The following is a 27,878-nucleotide window of genomic DNA, read 5'->3' on the forward strand; positions in this document are numbered from 1 at the left end:
AGCTTATGGTTCCTGAAGAGGGCCTTTTCAGTAGTTACAGGGGCAACAGTCTGGATGATTTACTGATCTGGCCTTGTAACATAAACCAGAACGGCCTTGCTGATGCTGGTACTGAGAATGGCTGAAAGCAAGGGGAAACTGCAGCTGTAATTTTTCCCGAGGGGCATGCAGCTTTACTGTATGGTTAAATGATGATGGCGTCCTCTTGGGTAAAATATTTTGGAAGTAAAATAGTCCCCATTCGGATCTCTGTGCGGGCCCTAGTCAGGACGACGAAGTTATCGGGAGAAATAAAACTGGCGTTCTACAGATCTGAGCATGGAATGTCAGATCTCTTAATCGGGCAGGAAGGTTAGAAAATTTAAAAAGGGAAATGGATAGGTTAAAGTTAGAAATAGTGGGAATTAGTGAAGTGGAAGAGTTTTGTCATGGCTGGCTCATCCAAGGCTATTGGTAGTTCTAATGGAATGTTGTCTACTCCCGGGACCTTGTTTCGACTTAGATCTTTCAGTGCTCTGTCAGTTTCTTCATGCAGTATCATATCTCCCATTTTATCTTCATTTAGGTCCTCTTCCATTTCCATAATATTGCCCTCAAGTACATCACCCTTGTATAGGCTCTCTATATACTCCTTCCACTTTTCTTCTTTCCCTTCTTTGGTAAAAACTGGTTTTCCATGTGAGCTCTTCATATTCATACAGGGGGTTCTCTTTTCTCTAAAGGTCTCTTCAATTTTCCTGTAAGCAGTATGTATCTTACCACCTAGTGATATATGCTTCTACACCCTAGTGTTTGTCCTCTAGCCATCCCCATTTAGCCATTTTGCATGTCCTGTTGTTCATTTTTGAGGTATTTGTATTCCTTTTCACCTGCTTCATTTACTGCATTTTTATATTTTCTCCTTTCATCAATTAAATTCAATCTCTTATATAATGGAAGGAAACATTCCACGTGGGAAAAATTATATATAAAAACAAAGATGAGGTGACTTACCGAACAAAAGCGCTGGCAGGTCGATAGACACACAAACAAACACAAACATACACACAAAATTCAAGCTTTCGCAACAAACTGTTGCCTCATCAGGAAAGAGGGAAGGAGAGGGGAAGACGAAAGGAAGTGGGTTTTAAGGGAGAGGGTAAGGAGTCATTCCAATCCCGGGAGCGGAAAGACTTACCTTAGGGGGAAAAAAGGACAGGTATACACTCGCACACACGCACATATCCATCCACACATACAGACACAAGCAGACATATTTAAAGACAAAGAGTTTGGGCAGAGATGTCAGTCGAGGCAGAAGTGTAGAGGCAAAGAAGTTGTTGAAAGACAGGTGAGGTATGAGTGGCGGCAACTTGAAATTAGCGGAGATTGAGGCCTGGCGGATGACGAGAAGAGAGGATATACTGAAGGGCAAGTTCCCATCTCCGGAGTTCGGATAGGTTGGTGTTGGTGGGAAGTATCCAGATAACCCGGACGGTGTAACACTGAGCCAAGATGTGCTGGCTGTGCACCAAGGCATGTTTAGCCACAGGGTGATCCTCATTACCAACAAACACTGTCTGCCTGTGTCCATTCATGCGAATGGACAGTTTGTTGCTGGTCATTCCCACATAGAATGCATCACAGTGTAGGCAGGTCAGTTGGTAAATCACGTGGGTGCTTTCACACGTGGCTCTGCCTCTGATCGTGTACACCTTCCGGGTTACAGGACTGGAGTAGGTGGTGGTGGGGGGGGGTGCATGGGACAGGTTTTGCATTGGGGGCGGTTACAAGGATAGGAGCCAGAGGGTAGGGAAGGTGGTTTGGGGATTTCATAGGGATGAACTAACAGGTTACGAAGGTTAGGTGGACGGCGGAAAGACACTCTTGGCGGAGTGGGGAGGATTTCATGAAGGATGGATCTCATTTCAGGGCAGGATTTGAGGAAATCGTATCCCTGCTGGAGAGCCACATTCAGAGTCTGGTCCAGTCCCGGAAAGTATCCTGTCACAAGTGGGGCACTTTTGTGGTTCTTCTGTGGGGGATTCTGGGTTTGAGGGGACGAGGAAGTGGCTCTGGTTATTTGCTTCTGTACCAGGTCGGGAGGGTAGTTGCGGGATGCGAAAGCTGTTTTCAGGTTGTTGGTGTAATGATTCAGGGATTCCGGACTGGAGCAGATTCGTTTGCCACGAAGACCTAGGCTGTAGGGAAGGGACCGTTTGATGTGGAATGGGTGGCAGCTGTCATAATGGAGGTACTGTTGCTTGTTGGTGGGTTTGATGTGGACGGACGTGTGAAGTTGGCCATTGGACAGGTGGAGGTCAACGTTCAAGGAAAGTGGTATGGGATTTGGAGTAGGACCAGGTGAAACTGATGGAACCAAAGGAGTTGAGGTTGGAGAGGAAATTCTGGAGTTCTTCTTCACTGTGAGTCCAGATCATGAAGATGTCATCAATAAATCTGTACCAAACTTTGGGTTGGCAGACTTGGGTAACCAAGAAGGCTTCCTCTCCGATCAACACAATCTGGAACCACAACACCCTAATTCAGTAGTCAACCTTTCCTCCAAACCTCTCTCCCAATCCGAAACCTCTGTCCTATCCAAAGGCCTCACCTTCAGCCCCACTCCCAGATTCAACCAAACAGCCCTCGTCAAAGATTTACTGTCCTACACTCGTACTCTCTGCTGGAAGTATCACTTTGCCACGAAGAAAAATGATCCTAATCCTACTCCTAATGATCCGACTCCTCAAGACACCATCCAAATTGAACCCTGCCTGGAACAGTTCCGTCCTCCGTCACAGCGGGACCCACCTCCTCTTCCTCAAAATCACCCTCTCCAAACCTTCCAGGAATTTCTGACTTCCAGCCTTGCATCTCAATCCTTCTTAAAAAACCTTAATCCTACACCCAACATCACCACTGCTGAAGCCCAGGCTATCCGTGATCTGAAGGCTGACCGATCCATCGTCATTCTTCCGGCGGACAAGGGTTCCACGACCGTGGTACTTGATCGTCGGGAGTATGTGGCTGAGGGACTGCGTCAGCTTTCAGACAACACCACATACAAAGTTTGCCAAGGTAACCCCATTCCCGATGTCCAGGCGGAGCTTCAAGGAATCCTCAGAACCTTAGGCCCCCTGCAAAACCTTTCACCTGACTCCATCAACCTCCTGACCCCACCGACACCCCGCACCCCTACCTTCTACCTTCTACCTTCTTCCTAAAATCCACAAACCCAATCATCCCGGCCGCCCCATTGTAGCTGGTTACCAAGCCCCCACTGAACGTATCTCTGCCTACGTAGATCAACACCTTCAACCCATTACATGCAGTCTCCCATCCTTCATCAAGGACACCAACCACTTCCTTGAACGCCTGGAATCCTTACCCAATCTGTTACCCCCGGAAACCATCCTTGTAACCATTGATGCCACGTCCTTATACACAAATATTCCGCACGTCCAGGGCCTCGCTGCGATGGAGCATTTCCTTTCACGCCGATCACCTGCCACCCTACCTAAAACCTCTTTCCTCATCACCTTAGCGAGCTTCATCCTGACCCACAACTTCTTCACTTTTGAGGGCCAGACATACCAACAATTAAAGGGAACAGCCATGGGCACCAGGATGGCCCCCTCGTACGCCAACCTATTCATGGGTCGCTTAGAGGAAGCCTTCTTGGTTACCCAAGTCTGCCAACCCAAAGTTTGGTACAGATTTATTGATGACATCTTCATGATCTGGACTCACAGTGAAGAACTCCAGAATTTCCTCTCCAACCTCAACTCCTTTGGTTCCATCAGTTTCACCTGGTCCTACTCCAAATCCCATGCCACTTTCCTTGAACGTTGACCTCCACCTGTCCAATGGCCAACTTCACACGTCCGTCCACATCAAACCCACCAACAAGCAACAGTACCTCCATTATGACAGCTGCCACCCATTCCACATCAAACGGTCCCTTCCCTACAGCCTAGGTCTTCGTGGCAAACGAATCTGCTCCAGTCCGGAATCCCTGAATCATTACACCAACAACCTGAAAACAGCTTTCGCATCCCGCAACTACCCTCCCGACCTGGTACAGAAGCAAATAACCAGAGCCACTTCCTCGTCCCCTCAAACCCAGAATCCCCCACAGAAGAACCACAAAAGTGCCCCACTTGTGACAGGATACTTTCCGGGACTGGACCAGACTCTGAATGTGGCTCTCCAGCAGGGATACGATTTCCTCAAATCCTGCCCTGAAATGAGATCCATCCTTCATGAAATCCTCCCCACTCCGCCAAGAGTGTCTTTCCGCCGTCCACCTAACCTTCGTAACCTGTTAGTTCATCCCTATGAAATCCCCAAACCACCTTCCCTACCCTCTGGCTCCTATCCTTGTAACCGCCCCTGATGCAAAACCTGTCCCATGCACCCCCCCACCACCACCTACTCCAGTCCTGTAACCCGGAAGGTGTACACGATCAGAGGCAGAGCCACGTGTGAAAGCACCCACGTGATTTACCAACTGACCTGCCTACACTGTGATGCATTCTATGTGGGAATGACCAGCAACAAACTGTCCATTCGCATGAATGGACACAGGCAGACAGTGTTTGTTGGTAATGAGGATCACCCTGTGGCTAAACATGCCTTGGTGCACAGCCAGCACATCTTGGCTCAGTGTTACACCGTCCGGGTTATCTGGATACTTCCCACCAACACCAACCTATCCGAACTCCGGAGATGGGAACTTGCCCTTCAGTATATCCTCTCTTCTCGTCATCCGCCAGGCCTCAATCTCCGCTAATTTCAAGTTGCCGCCACTCATACCTCACCTGTCTTTCAACAACTTCTTTGCCTCTACACTTCTGCCTCGACTGACATCTCTGCCCAAACTCTTTGTCTTTAAATATGTCTGCTTGTGTCTGTATGTGTGGATGGATATGTGCGTGTGTGCGAGTGTATACCTGTCCTTTTTTCCCCCTAAGGTAAGTCTTTCCGCTCCCGGGATTGGAATGACTCCTTACCCTCTCCCTTAAAACCCACTTCCTTTCGCCTTCCCCTCTCCTTCCCTCTTTCCTGATGAGGCAACAGTTTGTTGCGAAAGCTTGAATTTTGTGTGTATGTTTGTGTTTGTTTGCGTGTCTATCGACCTGCCAGCGCTTTTGTTCGGTAAGTCACCTCATCTTTGTTTTTATATATAAAAATTCAATCTCTTCTGTTACCCAAGGACTTCTACTAGCCCTTGTTTTTTTTACCTACTTGATCCTCTGCTGTCTTCACTAATTCACCTCTCAAAGCTATCCATCAATAATGTAGTATACCCAAACCCCAGCACAGTAGCCGTCATGTTAGGGGCAGGGAGGGGGGGGGGGTGAGAAAGGGTTGCCGAGTTCCTGACCACACAGGCACTGTTCGTGGCTGAGCTGAAAACTTCTCATGTATGCCGAGGAGTATGTGCCCGTCATGACTGGGACACGGGGACACTGAGCACCACATTATTGGCCAGGTAGCCATTGCTGAGGATGGGGTGGCACCGTGGCAGAGGAGTGGCAGGTGAAGTTATCTCCTGTGGGTGGCCGTTCTGTCCCAGCAGTCTCTCTGGAAGGAATGTTCTCTTTTAACACAGGGAGATACGACCATAAAAGTTTCCTATTGCGGGCTACACCATGGTAGTAATGCAGTGCTAATCAGCAAGCAGAGAAATACTCCCTCCCCAATACTTGGTTTGCTCAAGGACTAATGGGATTCCTTCTTGGCCACAAGCCCTTATTCTTTGTGGAGACCTTGGAAGACAAGTGGCAGCCATCTCTGGAATGAAAAGTGGGTCAGTTTTGATTAAACCAGCTTCCCCTACCCAGTTATGGGCGCTGCTTTCTTGTAGCATACGGGCATACTGGTAACTGTCATATCCCATAATAGTGTAAGTGTGGCTCAGAGTGCTGCCGCCCCCCCACCCCACCCCCCCCTCCCAATGCACTATTTCAAGTGTTCTACAAGGCGGTTAGTCTGTGTTGTTGCCCCGGATGATTACTATACGAATATTTTGTCAGGATTTGTAAGCTGTGGGTCCTTGAGGTACAGCAATACACCAACACGAGAAGTAAGTTTAAACAGTTTTATTAACAAAGGCGGATTATAAAACACGCATTCTACGTGCATCAATCATCACTGTGTCTGACATCCAAACACTGGCTAATTACGGTCATATCGAAAGGCTCCGTGGTGGGCTAAGAAAAAGAGACATATTCGCACCTGAGGCCGCGCTAGTTCATACTGCACGCTGCGGACGGTGGCCAGTGGCGTTCTCTCCATCGCAGTGTGGCCGGAGACATGTCTACTGACCAAGCGAATTGTCAGCGTTCCAGACAGGTTGGCTAGCGAGCGCGTGTTAACGTACCGCACAGCTGCGCACAATCTGTAGACCCTTACAGTTCGAAATTTGGGCGCATGTCTTAGCGTTGCAACACTAGTCACATCTCTAGAAGTTGTGGACAAGTATGCATGTGAATGCTTCTTGTGCCTCTCCCCCCATCTGTGTCAACTGTGGGAAACGCCATTCTCCCTGCTCACCAGACTGCACTCTTTTTTTCCAGAGGGAGAAGAAAATACAAAACTCTGGACGAACTAATTTACCAAAAGGGCCAAGAAGAAGTAAGTGTTTGCTCTCAGTATGTGGAACAGTCATATGCTACAGCTACGATGCCCCCTATGGTGACAGTACTCCTGCCCATTACGCCTCCTACCATGGGTCCTCGGTGCCGCTCACAATGCTTGCCCCCCTGATTGTTGGGGGCTCCCCTCTTGCTGCTTCCCACCCACCAGGGCCATCGGTCTCTACCTCCCAGACTAAGATGAATCACCTTGTTCTGTCTTGTCTTGCCAGGAAAGGGGTCCCTCGGGACACTTCCTTCCAAGGTTTCTGCCACTCTGCAAATGGACACCAACCAGTGGCTGAAGGAACCACAGTGTGCTGATTACAGGGCTTTGTGATCATCCTCTTTACCTGGAATAGATTCAGAGAAGCCCTCACAATCATCGTAATCATCTAAGGAGAGGAAAGACAAGGAAAAGTTCTCCAAGAAGACACATTCTGGCGGCCCCCACACTACCAGATCTCCCACTTGTTCCACATTTCTGGCTGAGGAGGAGATACTAGCAGCCCCTGAGGGCCTGGTTCCCACCACACAACAGAACCCAGAACATATGTGTATTGCTGGCATAACCCCTCAACCAGTGGCAGCAAGTGACCAGTGTGTGTAACCTGCCTCCTTGGTACCTTCATCTCCTCTAATACATCAACATTATTCTCCAGTGGAATTGTAGCAGTTTCCACCACCTGGTTGATCTACAACATCTTTTAAACACTTCCCCTGCCTTCTGCATTGCCCTTCAGGAGACCTGGTTTCCGGCAATGTGGATCCCAGCCATACGTGGATATCAGGAATGTTATAAGAATTGTGCTATCTGTGACAGGGTGTTGGACAGAGTTTGCACACATGTTCTGGGCACTCCACATAGTGAACTTGCGCCTCCTAATACACCTTTGGAGGATGTGGCTGTTCAGGTAAGGGCATTTCAGGCTATTACCATCTATAGTGTTTACCTCCCTTCCGACGGTGAAGTGTCTCGGAACATATTGTTTGCATTGTTTCTCAGCTCCCCAACCTTTCCTAATATTGAGTGATTTCAGTGTCCGTAGCCCTTTGTGGGGTGGTACCATGATCACTGGCCATTGTAAAGACCTCAAAAAAGTACTGGCACAACTTGACCTTTGCCTCTTGAACATCAGTACCGCACGCTTCAGTGTGGCACGCAGAACTTTATCGGCCATTGACCTTTCCATTTGCAGCCTTTGGCTTCTCTCGTCCGTCCACTGGAGAATTGTTGATGAGCTGGGTGGTTGTGACCCCTTTCCAATCTTCCTGTCTGTCCTTTCATCAGCGTCACTCCTGTAGATGTGTGCCCAGATGGGCTCTCAGAAGTGCTGACTGGGGTGTTTTTCTCTTCTGTCACCCTTGGTTCCCTACTGCATGGAGATATCGATGAGGCAGTCCAAAATATGACTACAGCCATTCTTTCAGCAGTTGATTTGGCGTTCCCATTCCTTGTGCCTGCCCTAATGAAAGACAGTACCTTGGTTGTCTCAGAAATGGTAGAGGCCATTAGAGGTCATGGGCAGGCTCCCCAGAACAATAAATGGCACCCATCAATGTAGGACATCATTGCCTTTAAACGTCCCCTTGCCTGGGTCTACCACCAAATAAAATGATGGAAAAAAGAATACTGGGAGCAGTGTGTTTCAGCCATCAGGCCATGTACCTTCAGTTTGCCAATTTGGGCAAAGATCAGCACCTGTATAGGCACCAGACACTTCTAGGTATTACCTAGAATGGCACCATCTACACAAACCCAGATGCTGTAGGTGAACGTTTTGCTCTGCATTATACTAAAGCCTCTGCGTCTGACAATTATCAACCTGCCTTTCGTGTCCCAAAACAGTGGGTGGAGCGAAAGCAATTATCTTTCGCTATATGCTACTTGAAGCCGTATAATGCTCCATTCAGTTCCTAAACCATTGCCTCGATACGTCCCAGGACCTGACTGCATCCACAAACAAATAAGCACCTATCAGTGGATTGTCAGTGTCATATCCATGCCCTCTTTAGCCTCATCTGGATTGAGGGCTCGTTCCCATCGCAGTGGTGAGAAAGCATCATCGTCCCAGTACTGAAACCAGAAAGCACCCTCTAGATCTTTATCGCCCAACAGGAGCCACCAATGTTATCTGTAAGTTGTTTGAACATGTGGTGAGCCAGCGGCTGTGTTGGCTCCTTGAGTCTCAGGGTCTCCTGGCTCTGTCTGAGGGAGGTTTTCACCAAGGGCATACCCCCCAGGGGGTCCACAACTCTTTTGTGGACACGTGCGTAGCGAGCACGGGACCCCGAGCTAATGTGGCCCTCCTTCCTTTCCGGGCTGCATACCTTCCCTTCCCTTTCCGCATCCCTCCCCGTCCCCCATCTTCCGCCCCCCCCCCCCCCCCTCACCTCTGGCTCTTTCCTTCCCTTTTCCCCCCCTCTGGGAGTATGGTTTGTGCCTACGTCCAGAGACGGACGCTCGAAACTGTTCCAAATTCCTTGCCTTCTACACTTACAGGTCCTCGTCCTTCCTCTGTCCTTCTCTTTTCCTTCCCTCTTCTCCTTGCCCTTTTCTCCGCTGCGGCGTTTGAGACCCCCTCTTCTTTCCTTTCCTTTCCCTTTCTCTTTTTTCCTCCCTGTGCGTGTCTGAAGGCCGACCCACGCACTTCCATGCGTAGCCGGTGACGGGGTAACGCGTAATTCCCCGCCCCGGGTAGACAGGTAGGACACATACGTACCCCCTGGTAACGGCCAGGCCCAGGGAGGGGTGATTACCCGAGCTGATACCTTCCGAAAGTGCCGATTGGTCCCTCCGTCCGTTTGTCGGGAGGTGTGACCTGAGGTGTGAACAATCACCTAAGGCGGGTGTGCCCTCGGTGAGGGCCCCCACAAGGGAGGAGCGCGCCATCGGAGACGCCAGTAATCATGGGGGATTCTTCCGCAATGGTTTCCTCACCTTCCACTATGTCTGCTCACAAATGTAAGTTCACTGAGTCTCAGCCACAGACGGTTCTTCCATCGTTGCCACAGTTCCTTGTTGTTTCTCGGTCTGACGAAGGTCACGACTTTTCCACGGTCAACCCTTTCATTATTCAGAAAGGTGTCGACGCAATTGCGGGTCCTGTAAAGTCTTGTTCCAGATTACGGAATGGCACCCTGTTGTTAGAAACACACAGTGCCCTCCAGGCTCAAAAATTGCTGCGTACTTCTCTGCTCCACACCTTCCCTGTCCGGGTGGAACCGCACCGTACCTTAAATTCCTCGCGTGGAGTCGTTTATACACGCTCCCTCGATGGATTGTCTGACGAAGAAATTCAGCACTACCTGTCTGACCAGGGCGTCACGGCTGTTCATCGGGTTATGAAAAGGGTTGACTCGAACATCATTCCAACCCGCACTGTCTTCTTGACATTTGACAAAGTTCAACTCCCATCAAAAATCAAAGCAGGCTATGAGATAATTTCCGTTCGCCCTTATGTCCCAAACCCTACGCGTTGCTATCGATGTCAGCGGTTCAATCACACCAGCCAGTCCTGTTCCAATCCGGCCAAATGTGTTACATGTGGCAAGGATGCCCATGAGGGTGCTTGTCCACCTCCATCCCCTCGCTGCATCAACTGTATGGGTGACCACGCTGCTTCCTCTCGAGATTGCCCCGTTTTTAAGGACGAAAAGCTCATCCAGGAAATCAGAGTGAAGGAAAAGGTGTCGACCTTTGCTGCTCGAAAATTATTCGCCAGTCGACAGCCCACCGTGCTTCGGAAAGGAAAATACAGCTCTGTCCTTGCTTCTCCTCGGCCAACAAAGGAGGCGGCCACACAGACTTGCGACCTCACCTTTAGTACCACGGTCGTCAGATCTGCCAGCGCAAAGATCGCCCGTTCAACCTCACCACTTTCGCCTGCCCACTCAATGGCTCACCCTTTGTCGGGTTCTGCTAAATCTCGAGCCCAAAAGTCAGACGCCAAGTCTTCGAAAAAGAGCATTCTCGTGAAGAGTTTTTACGTACCGCAACTTCACAACCATCGGTTCCTCCTTCATCTAAACATCATACTTCCAAGAAGGCTACGAAGAAACACAGTTCCTCTCCTTCTCCGCCAAGGCATGTCCCATCTACAGCACCACCTGGCGGAAATCGCCCTCGGCCGTCTTCTGTGTCGCCGAGGCGTACTGCTGGTGGCCGGTCAACCGGCCGATCGCTGGTGGCAGGAGCTGCTTCTGACCAACCTATGGATCAGGATCTTCTGCCTTCGACTGAATGCCATTCCATGCTGTCGGTCGCAAGCTCTGAGCAGTCGTTGAGTTGACAGCACCCTTGGTCACGTTTCTCCATTTCCTGTTCACTCTATGTCTATTATCCACTGGAATATCCGCGGCATTCGAACCAATCGGGATGAATTGTCGATCCTCTTACGATCCTACTCACCGGTCATCTTCTGTCTTCAGGAAACAAAGCTGCGTCCCCATGACCGCTTTGTTCTCCCTCATTTTCAGTCCGTCCGATATGACCTCCCCTCTGTTGAAGGCACTCCAGCCCATGGAGGACTCATGATTCTGCTCCATGATACTCTCCATTATCACCCACTCCCCTTAAACAGTTCCTTCCAAGCTGTCGCCGTCCGTCTTTGCCTTTCTGGATACACGTTCTCTCTTTGTACGGTATACATTCCATCGTCCACACCAATGGCACGAGCTGATCTCCTTCATCTTCTTGATCAGCTTCCACCCCCCTATTTGCTGGTTGGGGACTTCAATGCCCACCACGCGCTTTGGGGATCTCCGCATCCTTGTCCACGTGGCTCACTATTGCTAGATGTCTTCCACCAAGCGGATCTAGTCTGCCTCAACACTGGGGTCCCCACATTTTTGTCTGCCTCCACGACAAATTTATCTCATTTGGACCTTGCGGTCGGTACTGTTCCGCTAGCTCGGCGCTTCGAAATGTTCGCCCTTGATGATACACACTCGAGTGACCACTTTCCATGTGTTCTTAGACTGCAGCCTCAACTGCCACATATGCGCTCGCGACGCTGGAAGTTTGCCCAAGCCGATTGGACACTTTTTTCGTCTCTAGCGACATTCGATGACCGTCGCTTTCCCAGCGTCGACGATGAGGTCACACATGTTACCGACGTTATTCTCACAGCTGCGGAACGTTCAATACCACGCACCTCCGAATTGCCCCGGCGCCCCCCAGTTCCTTGGTGGAACGAGGCATGCCGTGACGCAATACGTGAGCAGCGACGTGCTCTTCGCATTTTCCGTCACCATCCAACTTTGGCCAACTGTATCCGATATAAGCAGCTCCGTGCGCGATGCCGTCGCGTCATCTGCAATAGCAAGAAGGCAAGCTGTAAATTCTTTATTAGCTCATTTAACACCTTCACTCCCTCGTCGGAAGTTTGGAGTCGGCTTCGACGGTTCTCAGGCGCGCCTAGTTTCTCCCCGGTCTCTGGGCTCACTGTCGCGCATGATACCTTAGTGGACCCCGTCACAATTTCTAACTCATTGGGTCAGCACTTTGCTGAGATTTCGAGTTCGTCAAATTACCCGCCAGCGTTTCTCCCGAAGAAATGTGCAGCGGAAGTGCGACATCTTTCTTTCACCTCTCAAAATCACGAAAGCTACAATACTGTTTTCTCCATGCGGGAACTCCAACATGCCCTCTCTTCTTCTCGCTCCTCCGCCCCAGGACCAGATGGTATCCATGTCCAAATGTTGCTGCATTTATCAACCCATAGTCTGCGTTGCCTCCTTCGCCTTTATAATCGAATTTGGACCGACAGTACCTTTCCCAGGCGATGGCGGGAAGCTATTGTCGTTCCCGTTCCGAAACCTGGAAAGGACAAACATCTCCCCTCTAGTTATCGCCCCATTTCTCTCACGAGTAGTGTCTGTAAGGTTTTGGAGCGTATGGTGAATTTCCGTTTAGCTTGGTGGCTGGAATCCCGCAGTCTTTTAACACCAGCCCAATGCGGATTCCAAAAGCATTGTTCTGCAGTTGACCATCTTGTTGCTCTCTCCACTTATATCATGAACAATTTTCTCCGGAAACGCCAAACGGTAGCAATATTTTTTGATCTGGAGAGAGCATACGATACCTGTTGGAGGACAGGCATCTTCCGCACACTGTTCTCTTGGGGCTTTCGGGGCCGGCTGCCCCTTTTTCTTCGCGAATTTATGGCAGAGCGCACATTTAGGGTGCGGGTGAACACTACTCTCTCCCGTACTTTCTCCCAAGAAAACGGGGTACCCCAGGGCTCCGTGCTGAGTGTTGTACTGTTTGCCATCGCCATTAATCCAATTATGGATTGTCTCCTTCCTGATGTCTCGGGCTCCCTCTTTGTGGACGATTTTGCGATCTACTACAGCTCTCAACGGACCAGCCTTCTTGAAAGACGTCTTCAAGGATGTCTCGATCGCCTCCACTCGTGGAGCATCGAAACCGGCTTCCGTTTCTCACCCAGTAAGACCGTTTGTGTTAGTTTTTGGCGACGTAAGGAGTTTCTTCCGCCCTCCTTACATCTAGGTCCTGTCAACCTTCCGTTTTCCGACGTCGCTAAATTCTTGGGTCTTATGTTTGACAGAAAACTGTGCTGGTCCTCCCACGTTTCCTATCTTTTGGCTCACTGTCTGCGTTCCCTTAACACCCTCCGTGTCCTGAATGGTACCTCCTGGGGAGCGGACCGAGTGGTCCTTCTCCGCCTCTATCGCGCCTTAGTGCGCTCGAAATTGGATTATGGAAGCATAGTCTACTCCTCTGCTTGGCCGTCTATTCTTCGGCGTCCCGACTCTATCCGCCACCGTGGATTACGTTTAGTGTCTGGAGCTTTTTATACCAGCCCTGTGGAAAGCCTTTATGCTGAGACTGCTGAACCTCCGCTGTCCAATCGGCGGGCAGTCCTTCTGAGTCGTTATGCTAGCCATCTGTCTTCCATGCCTGCTAATCCAGCCCATGACCTTTTTTTCGACGCCTCCTTTGATGTAGCGTATGCAGGCCGCTCCTCCTCCCTACTACCCCCGGGAGTCCGCTTCCGTCAACTGCTCCATTCCCTTTCCTTCCGCTTTCCTAAAACCTTCTTGACAACTTGGGGTACAGCACCGCCTTGGCTCCGTCCCCGGATCGACTTGCTCCGAGACCTATGTCGATTTCCCAAGGATGGTACCCCTACACTTGTTTACCATCGGGCATTTGCTGCTCTATGTGCACAAATGACGGACGCCACATTTATTTACACCGACGGCTCGAAAACATCGTTAGGTGTAGGGAGTGCCTATATTGTTGGCGACACCCCAAATCACTTTCGGCTTCCCGACCAGTGTTCGGTTTATACTGCGGAGCTTTACGCTGTTCTCCAGGCTGTCCACTACATCCGCCGCCATCAGCGGATACAGTGCGTAATCTGCTCAGATTCTCTCAGCTCTCTCCTAAGTCTCCAAGCTCTTTACCCTGTGCACCCTCTGGTCCACCGGATTCAGGACTGTCTGCGCTTGCTCCACCTGGGGGGCGTCTCGGTGGCGTTCCTCTGGCTCCCGGGACACGCTGGTATCTGTGGGAATGAGGCGGCCGATATAGCGGCCAAGGCTGCAGTCTCTCTTCCTCGGCCAGCTATTCAGTCGCTTCCCATTACCGATCTACGGAGCGGTTTATGTCGCCAAGTTGCTCATTTATGGCATGCGCATTGGTCAACACTTCCCCATAATAAATTGCGGGAAGTGAAAGCCCTTCCTTGCGCTTGGACCTCTTCCTCCCGAACGCGTCGTCGGGAGGAGGTAATTTTAGCTAGACTCCGGATAGGGCACTGTCTTTTTAGCCATCGACATCTTTTAAGCGGTGATCCTCCCCCACTCTGTCCCCACTGCTCTCAGCTGTGGACACCTTTTAATTGAATGCCCCTATTTTAATCCGTTACGCTCCCGTCTATAGCTATCGCCTGATCTATCGTTGATTTTAGCAGATGACACGCGCTCAGCCGACCGCGTTCTCCAGTTTATTAGTGACAGTGAAATGGCATCAGTCATTTGAAGTTTTTTTTTTTTTTTTTTTTTTTTTTTTTTTTTTTTTTTTTTTTTTTTTTTTTTTTTTCTGGTGACAACCAACCCCTTTTCTATAGTGGATTTTTAAGCATTCCTTCTGCCTTTAGTTTCTCAAATTTTATGACTTTGTTCCCATTGCTGATGGTTTTAAATTTCGTTTTTTTCCTGTTTCCTACGTCACGGGCTGGGCGCTAATGACCATAGAAGTTTTGCGCCCCAAAAAAAAAAAAAAAAAAAAAACCAAGGGCATAGCACTACTGATAATGTGGTTTACCTGGAGTCTTCCATTTGAGCAGCTTTTGCCTAATGTTAACACATTATGGCCGTATTCTCTGACCCACAAAAGGCTTAGACACTACGTGGTGACACCCCACCATTGATACATTACGTGTATGGGGTCTCCTGGGTCCACTCCAAATTTTTATCCAGAACTTCCTGTCACACCATACCTTTAAGCGAAAGTGCTGGGTGCACTTTAATACACTGGGGTGCAGATCGCACTACCCTTCTGCAGGTTTACAAAGCCCTAATACAGTCCCGTATTTATTATGAGAGTCTGGCATATGGCTTGGCATTGTCCTCAGCATTGCGGATACTGCATCCGATACACCTCTGCAGGGTTCAGCTTGCGACAGGAGTCTTTCAAACTAGCTTTGTGAACAGCTAGCTTGTGGAGGCTGTGTTTCTCCATTGCAGATCAGGCACCAACAACAGCTTGTCATTAAAATTACCCATGTTTGCAGCTTCCCTAAGTGTCCAAACTACAGTCTCCTCCTTCCGGAAACAGAAATTCATCTCCCGCAATGGCGACCCAGATCTGGGGTTAAAATCACGATCCGCATAATTTTCTTCCTCTCTGAACTCCAACTGTTTCCTCTACCAACTCTGCTCATGGCTCGCTCGTACACATCTCCACGGTGCATCCCTAGTTCATAGCTCCATCTTGGCCTATCGCGAGGTCCGAGAGACTTGGCTCATCTCGAGGCCCTGTGCCACCAATTTTTTGTTTTGTTTTTTCCTCCTATCCTTGGTGCATTGAGGGGTTCCGAAGTAGTCTACACTGGTGGCTTGATGGTTGCTTGTCACAGAGGCTTTGCTTATACTCATGTGGGACATACTGAACTGTGCTCCTTGCTCGATGGCTGTGGTATTTTCACTGCAGAATTTGTAGTCATCTCTGATGCTCTTGAACATATCCATTCCTGGACCAGTGAGTCCTTTCTCATCTGCAGTGAGCCGTTTGCAAGCTCTCAATCAGTGTTAACCTCTCCACCCCTTTGTCATCGCTTTACAGTAATCCCTGTATGCCCTCGAACGATGTGGACCCCAGATGGCATCAGAATGCCGTAGAATGAACTTGCTGATAGCCTGGCTAAACTGGCTACCAGTAAATCAGACTCTTGAGATCAGTATTCTGGTAAAAGACTTCAGACTGGTTATTACGCCATCAAGTTTGAGGAATATGGAGTATGGAATGACTCTGACTTCATCAAACGTACTATGGGTGATAAAAGAGACTAAGAATCTGTGGAGGTCCTTCTTGCTGGCCTCTCGCAAGGACTCTACCATCCTTTGCAGGCTCCACATCAGCCATACTTGGCTGACTCATGGTCATCTCCACTGTTACAAGGACCCACCCCACTGTCATTGTGGCTCCCAATTGATGGTGATCCACATTTTGTTAGACTGTCCCAACCTAGCCACCCTGCGGCCCACTCTTAATCTCCCGACTCGCTACCCCTGTTGTTAGGAGACAATGCATCAGCGGCTGACTTAGTTTCAAGTTTTATTAATGAATGGATCTTTCACCACTCTCTTTGAGAAGGCTTTTTAACATTATCAGCCCATTAAGGGGTTGGCACAACACTGTTGCCTTCTCTGCGCAGACTGGGCTGCTGGTGTCTGGGCTTGGTGGTCCAGCCCAGTCCTCACCCTACCTGCTCTTTTACTTTTGTTCCCCACTCTCGCATGGACTGTTGACTAGTTTCATCTTTTGTCTCTCTGCTTGCCCTGTCAGTGTTGCTAGTCTTTCCTCGGCAATTCCTTAGTGTGGTATCTCTGGTAAGTAGCAGGGACTGGAGGATGCATGTCCACTTATTTCACTCTGCCTTTGTGGGCTTCTGGCTGCTCCCTAGATTTAATTAAATTTTGGATAGTCCCTCTCATGTTGTATAACTTCATGTGGTTGCTCTGTACCCCATACTCTCACATTATGACAGTTCACTTTTCCATTTAAATTGAATGTTGCCTCATCACTAAACACTAAGCGTGGAAGAAAACTGTCATCCTCTGTCTTTCCAAGAACAAAATTACAGAACTCTACACATTGTTGTTTGTCACCTTCATGAAGAGCTCGCAGTAGCTGAATTCTGTATGGTTTCATGTGTAAATGTCAACACAGCACATGGACATTGGGGGCTTGTTGAGCTGTTGAGCTGCACGGTGAATGGGTTTCTGCGGACTCCTTATGAAACTATGGCGGATGTGTTCAGTGTCTGTGTTGGACACTTGGGGACGGCCCGGCGATTTGCCTTTACACAAACAACCTGTTTCTCAAAATTGTTAATGCCAACATCTAATGCTCTGTGCTGTAGGTGGATCCACACCATACCTAGTACAAAAGCCACATTGAATAGTTAAAACTGATCTGCACTGCGCAAAATGCAGAACACAAAACTCTTTCTGTTGTCCTGATACGATATTTACTAGAACTCAAGTAGCCGCATACTGTTGCTAACTAGCAGAAACCATGTAAAGCTCGAGAGTTTGCTCTTTCCAATAGTATGTTGTTCATGCACATATCTCAAATAGCATAACAGTTAAGATTTTTTTAAATCGGATGATTCTTTCTGATGCACCCTGGACTTTACTAACTACACTACTATAATTTCAACCTATCAATTTCCCTATCTAAATTCTCTAATCTCCATACTCGATTAAGAGAGGCAACATTCCACACTCAAACTTGTAGAATGCCAGTTTTCTTTTTTCTGATGACAATATTCTCCTGAGTAATATCCATCCAGAGATGCTGTCTGCCTTTTGCAGTGCCAGCACAGCAAGGCCATGTTGTCTAACTTTCAAAGGACAGATCAGTCATCCAAACTGTTGCCCCCTGCAACTGCTGGAAAGGCTTCTTGTCCCTCTTTAGAATCCACTTATTTGTCTGGGCTCTCAACCTACATCCTTCTGTTGTGGTTCCACCTAGGCTGTGGCTGTCTGTATGGTTGAGGCACGCTACGCATCCCACCTCAATAAGGTCTGTGGTTCATGGGAGTTGATTTCTATTCACTGTACAGAAATGCACTATAAGGATCTCTGACGTCCATCCCTTGAACTTCATGTAAGCAACTGTTCAAAAAATCGGGCAAACCAGCAACAGCCTCACATTACATTCATTATTGTGAAATATGTTGAAGGATAAAGCCCAGTTTGAAAAGGATAGCACTCGTAAACGTAACACTAAGAACAAAAATAACTGCCACACTCTACAACTTGACCTTACTCTTGCACAGAAAGGAGCAAAGTGTGCAGCTAAAAAATATTTCACCACCTCCCATGTGAATTACTGGCACTGACAGGTATCAAAAGTTTCAAAAACAAACTGGAACCATTTCTACTTGACAACTCCACCTATTCAACAGATGAATTTCTGTGTTGACAGTTGTAGTTGGGTTAATTTATCAGATTTTGTTGTAGATCCATACATATTATAAAAATGTATGTTTTAAATTCCACATCTCGTATTAAACCACTGGGCTGATTTCAAACAAACTTGGTACACATCACTTACTATCTGGAAAGAAATACTGTGAAAGTAGGAATCAGCAACCTGCTATTGGGATGGGGGAGAAACGGATGGATTAACAGAATTGAAGTAAATACATACCTCGACAATGCCGAGTACTTTGCTCGTAAAGATAGAGAAAATCACCCAGAATTAAATTTTCATTCTGCAGCGGATTGTGCGTTGATATGAAACTCTGTGGCAGATTAAAACTGTGTGGGTCATGAGTCGTGCTGGGGTAGCTCAGTGTATAGAGCACTTACCTGAGAAAAGCAAAGATCCTGAGTTTGAGTTTTGGTCTACACATGGTTTTAATCTGCCAGGAAGTTTCGTAAAAATCTTATTGTGTAAATGGCTAGTATGTAGCTGTGTTTTCTCAGAAAAAATGTATGTTGTTTGTAAACCTACTTACACATACTGTGGTATGACAAATAGTTGCAAATAAGCTGAGGAGAGAAAGAAGAGACTCTTGCTGCTGACCCTGTCCTGCATTGTCCACCTTGCTCCCCCTCCCCAGCCATAAGAAGTCTGTCTCTGCCATAACTTTAAACTGGTAATACACATTGATTGTAAGCATTTATTTTGAGGTAGACTGTAAGCTTAGTAATGGACTTCCTATTCAATTTATCAGAAGTTCTGCAAGACCATTTTTATTAAAATTAGAAGGAAGGTCAGCATTGGCCGTAATTTTGATGATTTATTAACAGCAAAATCTATTTTCGCTCGCATAATGATAATCTTCAGTGCTTTAGCGTACAAATTGAAGCTCGTAGGCACTGGTGTCTAGTTATTAGCAGCAACAGAAGTCACAATATTGTTTCATAGCTTCTGTTACTGCTAATAACTAGACACCAGTGCCTACGAGCTTTAATTTGTATGCTAAAGCACTAAAGATGATCATTATACGAGCGAAAATAGATTTTGCTGTTAATAAATCGTCAAAATTAGGGCCAATGCTGACCTTCCTTCTTTTTATATAGTCGTTGTGCACACAGCACTCTATGAAATCGTCAATCAATACCATTTTTATTGTTTGGTTTTCCTTTTGCTGTCCATCCAGCTGTGTTAAACTGCCAGAAACACTTTAACTTATCAATTTATTCATTGACTTTATTGTTAACATGTAAAATTTCCTTTTAAAAGTGGTAATTATACACCTCCAATGCTGCAGGGAATAGTTTTAGCAATGCTGAACCACTTTCCCTGACTCTTCTAAAATGTCACATTCTCATTATTCATTTTGTTTAGTTAGTTGTTGTTCCAGTAGGCATGACAACAACTATCATTCAAGTTCAGATAAGCACTGTTTGGTCTGTAACAGATCGGTATTGCCCATATAGAAAGCAGAACAGAATTACTTGGGTAACTTATATCTGAATCCTTGGAATAAATGCAACATAGTTCTCATGAAACACTGTGAGTAAATTTAGAGAACCTGTATTCAAAGAAAATTGTGTGTTCATTATGCTACCACCATCATATCATTGCATAAGTATTATGACAATGAGGTAAGAGAGATGAGGCATATGGAGCCTTATAGGCAATTGCTTCTGCTTCACTTTATATATGAATGGAATAGAAAATGGGGAAAAAAGATATTAGTAATCTTCATTGTGATTTAGCAGTGGCTTGTTGAGATGTGCAGATCTGTATTCAAATTTGTTCACCACTAAGTGCCTATTGTAATGGTTACCATAAAGATAGCAGCTGCATGGTATAAACAGTTGGATTTGACCTAGGAATTTATCCTGCTTTGTTGCCTTAGTATTTACTGCTCTCCCCATAAGAATGTAATCCTTGAACATAGTATTTTATATTATTTATCTTTGTCACAGATTCAGCGACTTGATGATGATACACAAACAGGGATTACCTCAGAAGATAGAAAAGGTTTGAAAATAGGAATTAAAGTATTTGTTTCATCTCCAAAGAAGGAAACCTTATGTGAAGCTCTGGAAACTAGTAAGTGCTCTTCCATTTAACGTAAAATATATAAATAAATTTTTTGACCCTGTACTGTATTTGATTATCCATGAAAATGTATTTGTATTCAAAATATGGTTTAGTTTGCAGTTCACATAGTAATTAATATTGCTTGTCCTACACTAGTGTTTACATTTCAGTGTTTCTCGCACTCAATGTCGATTTTGTCGACTCCCTTGTGTTGGCATATCCTAGCAAGGCAGAAAGTACAACTCTCCTTCCAGAGCTTCAAGAGATGTGGACAGTATTAGAAGACTACACAGAACGTCAGAAGCTCTACACTATAGGAGTCAGTGATATAGACACAGACATTTTTGTGGCACTGCACAACTGGGCAAAGGTATTGTTGTATCTTACTTTTTAAATGATGCATTGAAGTAGCTTTGGTTCTGGTTCACAGTTTAACTATTATAGCTAAAACTTCATTGTATTTGAGTAAAAATCATTTCAGCATTGGGTTTAAAAATATGTTCATCCAGTCATAGATATTCTTAATAAAAGGTCATTCAATGTTTGTTTCAAGATCCCAAGTTGAATTGTGAATTTGGAAAATGGTATTCATGGGGTCTTTACAGTTCTGTATCTTCATTTTCAGGTACTTGAAAGCTAAGTGATACAGATAATTCACACATTATTCGTCTGGAATAAAGTACATACCTCCGTTTAATGCTCAGTCACAGACAGGCCCAACAAAACGACTACTAAACAAATAAGGTTCTAGTCAAAGAAGCCTTCATCTGAATTACACACACACACACACACACACACACACACACACACACACACACACACACACACACACAGAGACGAAGACTTTTTTGCCCGAAGTTTACTGGACTTGGTTAGCTGTCATTTTGTTGTGCCCTTCTGTGGCTCAACACTTCCACTGTGTGGTGAGTAGCAATTATCCTTTTCACAATATTGTCGTTGTTCCATCCTGGATTTTCTATTGTTTGATGCTTTTGTTAAAGCTATTTAAATCAGACCATTATTGCACAAGTAGCGGGGTTTGATGCCTGTGCCACTGCAATATCAGTTGGACTGGCCCTTTTGAGGGGGTGGAGTGGTATGTGACAAGGAAATTGTGGAGCAGTTCTTCAGTTGATATTGACAGCAAGGCCTTATGCATTTGAGCCTTAAATGTCTATACCATCTGCTCAGCCTCTGGGTTGGAGGTCGAAAAGTCCAAGCAAAATCGGGGTACTACCAGGAGTGGCCTGGGCATGGCCATGGGAAGAAACGTTTGTGCCGGGACTGCCTGGTTGAGGGAGCAGGCATGACAGGAGTGGCACACACACATTAAATTTCAGCATAAATAAAGGGCCATTATATGTGTCATCAGGCTAATGCTTTCATGGGCGTCATCTCCCAATACAAGGCATGAAATAGCTGGAGGTTGTGTGATTGGAGCAGATATGGGCTGATGACCTGGGATGAAGAGTAGTCTGTGGCCAACATTTAGCATGTTGGGCAGTGAGGCAAATATAGTTTTTTCCAGGAGCTTTGACCTCCACCCAAAAATCAGTCTTAAAGGTTCATGGTTGTAACAGCCTTGCAAATACTTGTGAAACTTCTTTACATTGCCCTACCACAAAAACTTCTTACCAGCCTTGTCGCCAACATTGGAGCATATTGCAGAATACACATTGCGGCTCATGGTAATCGCGCACTCTATTAAGAACCATTTTGGTGCCTTTTGTAATGTCATTAATCGTAGTGACTTCAAGGTAGCTGTTTTAATAAAGTGTCATTCCTGTTGGTATGTATGTTTCTTTCAGTTACCTTCTGTTTCATGCTGTAGCTGTTCCTTCTATGTATGGTCAACATTTCATCAAGCTGTGTTGCTTATCAGTGACAGATCATGAGAAAGTTACTTTTCTCCTGAAGTTTTACACACCAGTGTACTTAATAACGGTTTCAGGCAGTTGATGATAATTGCAACAACTAAAGACGTTCCATTTTGGAGCCTTTTCACCAATTCCTGAACTCCATAAGCCACTCTAACTTCCTGGATGTAACACAGTGAAACCTTTTGTCTACATACATACACAGATTTGCATTCTGAGACAACTGGCTTGCCCTGTTACAACCAGCAATAACTCCTGCTGAAAAGTCTAAAAGACTTGTATATAAAAATTTATTAAATCAGTGATCGCTTAACTGTTATTTAAAAAATATTCACATTACCAGTTTCAGCAAATAGTTACTGAGTTACTGCCTTCAGGTGTCTTGAGCCACTAAAAAGCTTTGTACTGGCAAACAAAATCCTTCGGCACTTTGAATGTCATGATGTTTTTTTTAACATTTCAGTGAGTGTGCATCATGTCATCACATGATAAAAGTTAGACTTTTACTGTGTCACACTACGATATATTCATTTAAATGTTAAATAACTTTGATCGTCATAAAATGTGTAACTATATTTGTTTATCTGTACGAAGCATTTTAGTGGATTAAGCACATCTGAAGATGGCAATCACTTGGTGAAACTGGGAATGTGAATGTTTTTTAAATAACGTCTATGTGATTGTGTTAACACAAAGTTTTATACAGATGTTTCAAAGGTCCCATACTTCCAGTTCGCAATGAATCAATTTTTAAATCTTTAAATTGTTGGTATATTGTAACACATGCCTATAGTGACTTCCAAAATATTGATGTAGACATTAATTCACCTCAGCAACGAAACAGTTTTGTTGTCAGCTATTTCTCTATTATTCTAACTACCTGCTCATGTCAACATCATTAATCGGAAAGTTACAAAACATATGCATTTGTATTGTCCACTTGGGAATGTGAATTCTCCTACATGAAAGATCAGTGCCTGAAAGAAATTGGTCACTGATAATGTCATCTACTGTGCCCTGAATACTGTTGCATTGTAATTAATCTACTAACTAAACCACATTTGCTTAAATCAAGTACTCAAAAAAACTTACTAGTTACATGACCTTGACAAAATTCTGCAGACATTGTGAAGGCTTTTCAGAACGTGACTTTTTTTTTTAATTAACAAAACGTGAACAAAGGGATTTGAGGCATTATTGTTGAGTTAAGCATTTACAGAAATGCTAATCATCAAAAGAAAACTTCACGTGAAACTGTAATCCCCCCTCCCCCACCCCACCCATACCCCCTCAGTGTTACTTCTTTAAATGCTTCCTGTAGACAGACTGCTCGGTCAACTTCCAGGTTACCATCGTTTTGACTGACAAATTTTACAATAATAATTATGTCGCATCTCAGTAGAAACATCTACCAGTCGTGAATTAGATGCAAACCATAACGTCACTGTGTTTTACACACACAGTTTTAAGAAAAGGATCCTGCAATGTGTTAATTTGTTTGTGATGATTGTGACTGTGGGACATGAAAGCTAATCAAGATTATTACATTTGCTGCAGAGATGAATGCAGTTCAGAGCTCACTAGAGTAGATAAGACTGATCGTTGCCAAAAGTATCTCATCATGTTTGTATTACTCTGCTCCACATACTATCTTAGTAGTCATAATTTGAAATGTTTCTTTCGCCATCCTTCATGACGATGTGGTATTGCATGATAGCACAAACACATGTGACTATATCCGTATGGTCGTAGTGATGTATGTTATGAAAGCCAAATTGTGCAATATTATTCCGTAACTACAGTAATTAGTAAGGGAACTATCATAAGCAGGCCCAAATCAGTTTTTGGCATTCTGCTGTTTCATAACTCTTCAGAAAAGTTTTCAGCCTCATATTAATCCGTAGTACACGGCTGAAATGTTCACTAGTTCTACAGCAACAATAGCAGCTTTATAGCGATCAAATTACTTGGAGTGATTCAAAGATCTAACCACATACACGGACAAGGAAAAAAAAATTGCTAAACCAAGGAGTTGTGTGACATAAATGAAAGTTTGTAGGCGTGTTTCTACATCTTAAAAATAGTATTTATCCAAATGTCATACCAGTCGTATAAGAGTGGTGCTAGTAGTGCCAATATGAGGATGCAAATTGGGTTTGCTTTAAATACATGCTGTAATGGTTGTGAGCATTAGTTACCTTTTAGATGTTGGACGTGGTGAGTTGACATCAATCAAGAATGCCTTTAAGGCGACAGAAGCCAGTATCCACACCTCAGAGGTTGTACGACGCTGTGTAGTAGGGCTAGGAGAACATGGACATCCCATCTGCGATGTTGCAGAAAGATCTGGCAGGAATGTAGCCAGTCTGAGACTGCTGGCAGCAGCAGCAGCAGCAGTAGTAGTAGTAGTAGTAGTAAAGAGGAAGTATGGTCACAAAGTAACTGGGCTCCAGATGGCCAGTTAGCATTACCGAGAGGGAAGACCATTGTGTACGGTGTACGGCTCTGGCACATCGTACTGCATCTGCAGCAGTAATTTGGCCATCAGTGGGCATAACAGTGACACAGTGAACTGTTACAGATCTGTTACTTCAAGAACAGCTCAGAGCCAGACGGCCTCTAGGGTGCATTCAACTGCCCCCAAATTGCTGGCATTTGTGACTTCAGTGGTGTCAAGCAAGAGCTCATTGGTAGGCAAGGTGGAGGTCTGTTGTGCTTTCTGATGAAAGCTTATTCTGCCAGTGATGGTTGAGTGTTGGTTAAAAGGATGCCAGATGAGTGCCTGCAACCAACCTTGCTGCATGCAGGACACACTGGACCTACACACTGCGAAATTGTAGCGGAAAATAAAATATCTACATCAGCCGGATGCAGTGTCATATGACAACAGGAATACTCTCGTGGTTATTCCATGTGCGCTAACTGCAAATCTGTACATCAGTCTGGTGATCGATCTGTTGTGCTGCCATTAGTGAACAGGATTTCAGGTTGTGTTTTCCAATGGGATAATACTCCTCCACATGCTGCTGTTGTAACCCAATGTGCTTTGCAGTGTGTCGACGTGTTGCCTTGGCATGCTCGATCACCAGATCTGTCTCCAATTGAGCACTTATGGGACATAATCAGACAACAACTCCAGAGTGATCTACAACAACATAGCCGTTGCTGTATTGACAGATAAAGTGCAACAAGCATGAAACTCCATCCCACAAACCGACATATGACACCTGTACGATGCAATACATGCACATTTGCATGCATGCATCTAACATTCTTGCAATTACACTGGTTGTTAATGTACCAGCATTTGACATTTGTAGTGGCTTATCTCGGGCTTATATTAGCCTGTGATCTTGCCACGTTAATCACTTAAATATGTTACCTAGACAAATGTATTCTTGAAATTTCATTACTCTATTATCACCTCAGGTAGCTAATAGCTCCAGGATCGAATACAGAGCCTCTGCTTACCAATTAAGTGTGTAAACACTATTGAAATACTTGCCTAAAGCAAAAATCTGAAAAGTCACCAGAACTCCATGGCTGCTCAAGATAACATACTTACAAATTCTTGGAAACTTCTTGCTACCCCAAAGAGGATTACTGATTAAAAATGTTGTCTATAAAGTTTGAAGCTACTCTAAAAACTTCGTAAACATTGAGACCTCCGACCCATCCACTTACTTCGAAGGGAAAGTTTAGCTTTTAAATCCAATGTGGCAATCACTCTCATAAAGTACTCTCCTATATCCTGCCTGTAGTACTTTCATGGAAAGTGCAGCTTTGTGGCAAGCATTATCTTATTTTCTGCCTAACATTGCTGGAGAAATACCTAATTGTATTGCAAAGTCTGTCGGACAACCTTAATACACTGTGACCTGACCTGATCTGACCTAAGGATGAATTGTGAATATTTCTGACAACCCACTTTACACTGTTGTGGGGAGACTAACTCATAAGCTGTTGGTTGGTTCAGAAATATTAGTTTCAGGATACTCAGAATAATTGTCTATATTTAAGGGGACTATGTAAAGAAGTCTCGTTTTTCTTTTCTTAGAGTATGTTCAAGTTGAGGGGAATGAAGGAGAGACATGATGGTCAGAGGCATAAGTCACTGTGCTATATCAAAATTCATTCTCTCTCTCTCTCTCTCTCTCTGGAATAAAGTTACCTGTTACCTGTAGCATCTGAACAGATAGGAAAGAGTAAGTTTTTTTAGCTATCACTCAGTTACACATCTTGAGTTTTAGGATGTCTTTTTGTCTGTTATGTTTTTTCTTGTATAAGATTGATATTACATCATCCCTCTTTATTTTGCAGATTAAGCCTAGCATAATACAGATTAACCTGGCCAGTTGTTGTGTGGTGCCACCTGCATTGCAAGAATTCACAAAACAAAATGACATTCAGTTGCTGACACACAGTGATCCATTTGGTAAGTGTAGAATACCTATAATTTCTATACTTCACAGTAACTGACACATGCAAGAAGTGCCGAGAAAGGAAGTTTCATTTGTAGAGTGTGCCGAAGTTTGCTTGAAATTACACTAGTACATGTCTAAACTGACTTTTAGGACCCACCAACTGGAAAAAGAAATGTTTGTTGCATGACGGCAACAAATATGCTTGATAATTGACAAGCATATGTTTTCTTTAAGTGTATAGAGTTCAATGGTTTAGGTCAACCACTGTTATTCGCCATGAAATTAACTGAATTTTTGGTGACTTCGAAGACTACTTCAATGGCACAAAGGTGCATCCAGATTCAGTGAAGAGCAGAAAAATATGTACAGGAAATTAAATAAATAAACAAAAATGAATAATTTTTGTGACTGTGTGTAGCAACAGGCAAATTGGGGCCACGCTCTGGAAGAAGTGAACTATAACTGAAGATTGGCAATAGTTGTTCATGCATTACCTTTGATTCTAGTAAATGAATGACAGTAAATGATATTAGTAGCACAGAAAAAATTGTGCACACATGAGGTCTCATGTTTGCTAACAAAAGAGCGCATAAATAGTGAGCTGAGTGTGCCTTCCTATTTTTTAACTCTACTGGGAATAGCACATTTGATTTCTGCATCTCAGTGTGATTGTGGATGAGGCATAAGGGTAACTTCCGACACTGAAAGGAAATGATACTGCCACTAAAGACCAAAGCCATAAGAATTGTGAACTCCAAAGGTTGGTGATCTGTCATAGACAGTGTGTGTTGTGACTTGACTTTAAGAATGTGGAGCAGTCATTAATGTCAACACAATTGTTACCCCTACACTAAGCACAGTTGACCAGAAGGAATAAGCTCCATGGTATGTTGACATATTTTGTTGATGCTGTCATACAAACAAGAATGAATTTCTTGTCGTTATTGTAGCCATTACCACACTTAATATGGAGATAATAGATGTCGTATGACAAGTATGTCAATACTAATTGGAGATAAAGTTTCAGTACAAGGTCTTTACTTCAGTTTACAATAAATTATTTTGCTCCATAAAATATTGTTTCATTGGGCAACAATACTTGATTTCTGTCTCCCCCCCCCCCCCCCCCCCCCCCCCCCCCCCCCCCCCCCCCCCCCCCCGCCTGCCCTCCAACCCCCTGTCATTTGATGGTTGA

At 45.3% G+C, this 27,878-nt stretch overlaps 1 protein-coding gene across 2 annotated transcripts in view; it reads left to right on the forward strand.

The window, feature by feature from the left end:
- LOC126416066 (glutamate--cysteine ligase regulatory subunit) overlaps positions 1 to 27,878 on the forward strand; it is a 57,800-nt gene that overhangs the window by 4,056 nt on the left and 25,866 nt on the right. For both annotated transcript variants that reach the window (XM_050083542.1, XM_050083543.1), the window contains exons 3-5: positions 20,265 to 20,391; positions 20,553 to 20,752; positions 26,580 to 26,694. In XM_050083542.1, coding sequence (XP_049939499.1) covers positions 20,265 to 20,391; positions 20,553 to 20,752; positions 26,580 to 26,694 — 442 coding nt within the window. The remainder of the gene's footprint in view (positions 1 to 20,264; positions 20,392 to 20,552; positions 20,753 to 26,579; positions 26,695 to 27,878) is intronic.

The sequence above is a fragment of the Schistocerca serialis genome, chromosome 8, assembly GCF_023864345.2.
Source record: "Schistocerca serialis cubense isolate TAMUIC-IGC-003099 chromosome 8, iqSchSeri2.2, whole genome shotgun sequence".
In the NCBI taxonomy this organism is placed as follows: domain Eukaryota; kingdom Metazoa; phylum Arthropoda; class Insecta; order Orthoptera; family Acrididae; genus Schistocerca; species Schistocerca serialis.